The 4,497-nt window shown below is 73.0% G+C and overlaps 1 protein-coding gene across 1 annotated transcript; it reads left to right on the forward strand.

Annotated features, from left to right (window-relative positions):
• Nucleotides 1-1,234: 1,234 nt before the first annotated feature.
• Nucleotides 1,235-3,981, forward strand: NOB1 (NIN1 (RPN12) binding protein 1 homolog). Its single transcript, XM_035566217.1, has 9 exons — nt 1,235-1,358; nt 1,448-1,580; nt 1,673-1,806; nt 1,885-1,956; nt 2,082-2,219; nt 2,340-2,564; nt 2,816-2,913; nt 3,036-3,180; nt 3,410-3,981. Exons 1-9 carry the CDS (start codon nt 1,281-1,283, stop codon nt 3,677-3,679), a joined length of 1,293 nt encoding a protein of 430 aa, XP_035422110.1. The 5' UTR covers nt 1,235-1,280; the 3' UTR covers nt 3,680-3,981.
• Nucleotides 3,982-4,497: the final 516 nt, after the last annotated feature.

Genomic DNA, 4,497 nt, shown 5'->3' on the forward strand with positions numbered 1-4,497 from the left:
GAGCCGCACGCGGGGCTGGGCGCCTCCGCCGAAGCGTGAGGGAGCGGCGCGAGGCCACGGGACGGGGCACGCAGCGGCACGAGGCGCCGGGCCCGGCCCCAGCACCGGCAGCCGTGGCCTCGCACCATCCCCGCGCTCCGGCTCGGGGCCGGCCCGGCCGCTCCTCGACCCCCCCCGCGCCGTGACCCGGGGTCTCCGCAGCCTTCCCAGCGCCCGGACGCAGCCGCACCGGCACCGCCGCCCGCTGCGGCCCGCGGCTCGCCCCTCGGGGCACCGGCTGCTGACTTCGCAGCTCCGCGCCGCCGCTCCCTCCCTTAGTGCCGTTAACGAGGGCCCCGGGCAGCGGCCCCCCAGCCACCCCCTCCCGCGGCCGCGCCCCGAGGCGGCGCACGGGGAGCTTCGCGCTTCTCCCCGGGGCCCCGCGTGCGGGAAATTCCCTGCTGCGCCCCCGCAGCTCCGCGCACGGCTCCGACCCCCCGGGGCCCGTCCCGGGGCAGCCCCGGCCCGCCCGGGCCCTGCCGGAGGAGCCGCCCCCGGCTCGCCCCCGGCCGCCCCCGCCGCACGGGAACTTCCAAGCCCCGCAGCCCCGGGGCTGCCCCGGGACACGCAGCGGAGCCGCCCCCGCAGCCCCCGGTGCGGGCCCGGCCGGGGGTCGGGACGGGGGCACCGCGCCGCGTGCTTAGCCCCGAGCCCATCCCCGCCCCCCGGCACCGCACCGGGGCTGGAAGCGGCCCGGCCCCCCCGGCCCCCCCCCGCACCCACCGCGGCCGGGGCCAGCCCCGCGGCTCGGGGCCCCCCCGGGTTCACCGCCGGCACCTCCCCGAGGACCGCGGCACGGCCGGGAGGCGCCCCCCGGGCCGCGGCTCGGGCCCGGTGCCGCCGCCCTGCCGCCGGGCTCCTCTCAGGGCCCGGGCCGCCCCCCGCCGGTAACGGGGCTCGGCGGGACCGGGCAGCCCCGGGCCGCCCCGCTGAGCCTCGCCGCTGCCGGTGCGGCAGAGCCGAGCCCTGCCCGGCCCGGCCCGGCCCGCCCCGCCCCCACGGGGCCCGGTCCGCTCTTGCCCCCCCCCGTTACCGGCCACCGCTGCGCTCCCGCTTCCGGCTCCAGCGCCCGCCGTCATGTGACCCCGCCCGTCACCTGACCGCGTCACGCTCCCGGCGTGCCCCGCGCGCGGGCGGGCGGTGCGGCGAGGGGGACTACGTCTCCCAGAGCGCTCCGCGGCAGGAAACTACATCTCCCAGCGTGCCGCGCGGCGGCCGCGCTACGGCTGGCGGCGAGGGCCATGGGGCGCGCGGGGATGGCGCGCGTGGCGCACGTCGTGGCCGACACCGGGGCCTTCGTGTGCGGGGCCGCGCTGCAGGTGGGGGCGGGGCGGGCACCGGGGGGCACCGGGGGGGACCGGAGGGGACCGGGGGGGCCCGGGCCCCGCGTGACGGCGCCGCCCCGCAGGAGGTGGCGCTGAGCGTCTACACCGTGCCCGAGGTGCTGGCCGAGATCCGCGACCGGCCGACCCGCCGCCGCCTGGCCGCGCTGCCCTACGAGCTCCGCCTGCGCCGCCCGCGGCCCGACTTCGTGCGGCTCGGTGAGAGCGGCGGGGGACCGGGGGGGGACCGGGGGCACGGGGCCGGGCCGGGCCCTCCCGCGGCTGAGCCCCCCCCCCCCCCCCCCCCCCAGTGACCGACTTCGCCAAGCGGACCGGCGACTTCCCGAGCCTGTCGGCCGCCGACGTGCAGGTGCTGGCGCTCACCTGCCAGCTGCAGGCCGACACCCTCGGGCCCGGCTGCCTCCGCCTGCAGCCCCCGGACAAGGTAAGGCACCGGCACCGGGACGCGGGGGGTGCGGGGGGGGGGTCTGGGTGCTCGCTGAGCCCGGGCGCTGCCCCCCAGGTGCGGCTCAGCTCCAGCCCGCGGCACCCCGAGGCCCCCCTGCACCTCGCCGGCTTCCACCTGCCCAGCAAGGTAAGGCGCGGGGACGGGGCGCGGGTGGGGACGGGCTTCGGACGGGGACGGGGCGCCCCCGGGGACGGGGACGCAGCCCCGCGGAGCCTGGGGCCGAGGCACCCCCGCGCCCTGCCCCGCCGCAGCACAAGCGCCCGGGGAAGGGCCAGCGGCAGCCCAGCCCCGAGAGGAGCCAGGAGCCCCCCGAGAGCAACGAGTTCAGCTCCTTCCTCTACTGGAGGACGCCTCTGCCCAGCATCGAGGACGAGCTGCAGGAGCTGCTGGTGAGCTGCAGCGTCCCGCTCCTCGCTGCGCTTGCTGCCCTGGGTCCTGGCTGACTCGTCCCAGCTCCTCTGCGTGGGAGCGCTGTGCGAGCCGTGCCTGACCGTCCGTCTCCTCCCCAGGAAGCCCACGCCGTCTCCATTAGCCCAGAGACCACCGAGGAGCACCGGAGCCCAGAGGATGGGGACAGCGCCGAGGAGGAGGAGGATGAGGATGAGGAGGAGAGCGATGACGAAGGTTGGATAACGCCCAGCAACCTCAAGCAGGTCCAGCAGGACCTGGGGCACTGCGACACTGCGCCCGCTGACATCCAGGTCGGCTGCGTCACCACCGACTTCGCCATGCAGGTGGGTGCTGCCGGACGTGGACCGGCTCCAGCCTCCAGCTCGGCCAGTCCCGTGTGGGTGCTGTACAAAGAGCAGCTCCGTGGTGCCCGCTTTAACGTTAAAAGCCGTCAGTTTTCTCCACAGCAGAGGCCTTTGCAAAGCCCATCAGGGTCGCTTCCTTCAGCCTTTGTGGCTGCCTGGACAGGCAGGCGCAGGCTGGAGCTTCCGGGGCCCCCCCTGACGGCATCCCCCTTTCTCCTCCCTCGCTGCAGAACGTGCTGCTGCAGATGGGCCTCCACGTGCTGGCAGTGAACGGCATGCTGATCCGCCGGGCCAGGAGCCACATCTTGCGCTGCCACGGCTGCTTCAAGTGAGTGCCGTGCGTGTCGCGCCGCCAAGGCACGGGGCGTGCAGCGTTCCCTGGGTCTGGGCGACTGCTCCTGCTCCTGCTGAGCCCGGCTCCTGCAGCCCCTCTGTCCCTGTGTCTCACAGGACAACCTCCGACATGACCAAGGTTTTTTGTCCTCACTGCGGTAACAAGACCCTGAAGAAGGTTGCGGTGAGCGTCAGCGATGACGGCAGCCTCCACATGCACTTCTCCCGCAACCCCAAGGTGCTGAACCCCCGAGGGCTCAGGGTGAGTACAGGCTGAGCTGGGCAGCCTGCGGCCGCTGGGATGGAGAGAACTTTTGACCCCAGAGAGGGTCGGAACAAAGCTGTGATCGTCCTCCAGCTGTTCCACTTAACCCAAGGGCTTTGGGGTTTCATTTGCTAAGCCCTTCTCTAGAAGGCAGCCGTCATACCGAAGTCCCTCTGAGCCAGAGCCGCTCCTGAAGCGACTTTAACAGCCTCCCTTCTCTTGGCAGTACCCGTTGCCGGCGCCGCAAGGAGGGAAGCACGCGAACAACCCCCACCTGGTGGAAGACCAGCCCTTCCCGCAGCAGCGGCTGTCCCGCAAGGCCAGGCAGAAGACCAACGTCTTCGACCCTGACTACGTCGCGGGGGTCTCTCCCTTTGCAGAGAATGACATCTACAGCCGCGCCGCCAACCTGCACATCCGCGACGCGGCCCTGGGTGCGGGCAGGAGGCGCCTGAACCCCAACGCCGTGACAAAGAAGTTTGTGAAGAGGAGGTAAAGGGCGGGACAGGGCCCTCCGCAGGGTGCTGTGAGGGAAGGGCCGTCCGCCAGGGCACTGCGCGGTGCCTGGTGGCACCGGGAGGGCGACCCGCCTGCAGCACCGGTGCCCGGCCTTTCCTTCTGAGCTTCTCTGCGTGCCTGAGGGGCAGAGCGACGGGTGACAAGTCTGCTTTGGTGAGGCTTTGACCCGGAGTGCCTGCAGCCCCGGCGCTCGTGGAGGGCAGGGGTTGTGCTGAGGTTTTTGCTCTCCCTGGACTCCCCAGTAACCTGCAGGGCTGAGAATAAACACACAAAGCTAGAGCGTCGTGGCTCAGTCTTGTTTCCAGCGGAAGGGGAGGGGCAGGGTTGTTGGGGTGGGAGGCACTGGCAGTGCCCAGGGGTTGTTTGTGCTCAGGGCACTCCCTGAAAACGAGATTTTATATGCAAACAACACGCCCAGCCCAGCCCTTGCAGGGGCTGAGCACCCATCTGCACGCACGCTGCAGCCGCGTCTGCCCCGTGTGCCCCCCACGCCTGCTCCCACGGCCACCAGGACGTGGCCACGCGTGTCCAGGGGTCTCTGCGCACACGGCTGTGGTGGCCCCGTGTGCCACGGGCGGGTCTTGGGCTTCAGCAGGGGCCGCTGCGGCCACGGGCAGGGTCCCTCCCGCTCCAGGACAAGGGGCAGGGCCCTGGGGCATCCCCAGGCTGCTGGCGGCGTTTAACCCATCAGCAGCTCAGCACCACGCAGCTGTTCTCCCGCCAGTGGGATGGGGGAGAGAATCGGGGGGGACGGGGGTTAAAATCATGGATTGACATAAAGACAGCTTAATAGGA

The sequence above is a fragment of the Cygnus atratus genome, unplaced genomic scaffold (genome assembly GCF_013377495.2).
Source record: "Cygnus atratus isolate AKBS03 ecotype Queensland, Australia unplaced genomic scaffold, CAtr_DNAZoo_HiC_assembly HiC_scaffold_415, whole genome shotgun sequence".
In the NCBI taxonomy this organism is placed as follows: domain Eukaryota; kingdom Metazoa; phylum Chordata; class Aves; order Anseriformes; family Anatidae; genus Cygnus; species Cygnus atratus.

What these genes read in the sequence shown, in the direction of transcription:
- NOB1 (XM_035566217.1), top strand. Translation starts at nt 1,281, where the DNA reads ATGGGGCGCGCGGGGATGGCGCGCGTGGCGCACGTCGTGGCCGACACC. An exon ending in CCACCGACTTCGCCATGCAG is followed by an intron (nt 2,565 to 2,815) that starts GTGGGTGCTGCC and finishes CCCTCGCTGCAG; the next exon opens with AACGTGCTGCTGCAGATGGG. An exon ending in TGAACCCCCGAGGGCTCAGG is followed by an intron (nt 3,181 to 3,409) that starts GTGAGTACAGGC and finishes TTCTCTTGGCAG; the next exon opens with TACCCGTTGCCGGCGCCGCA.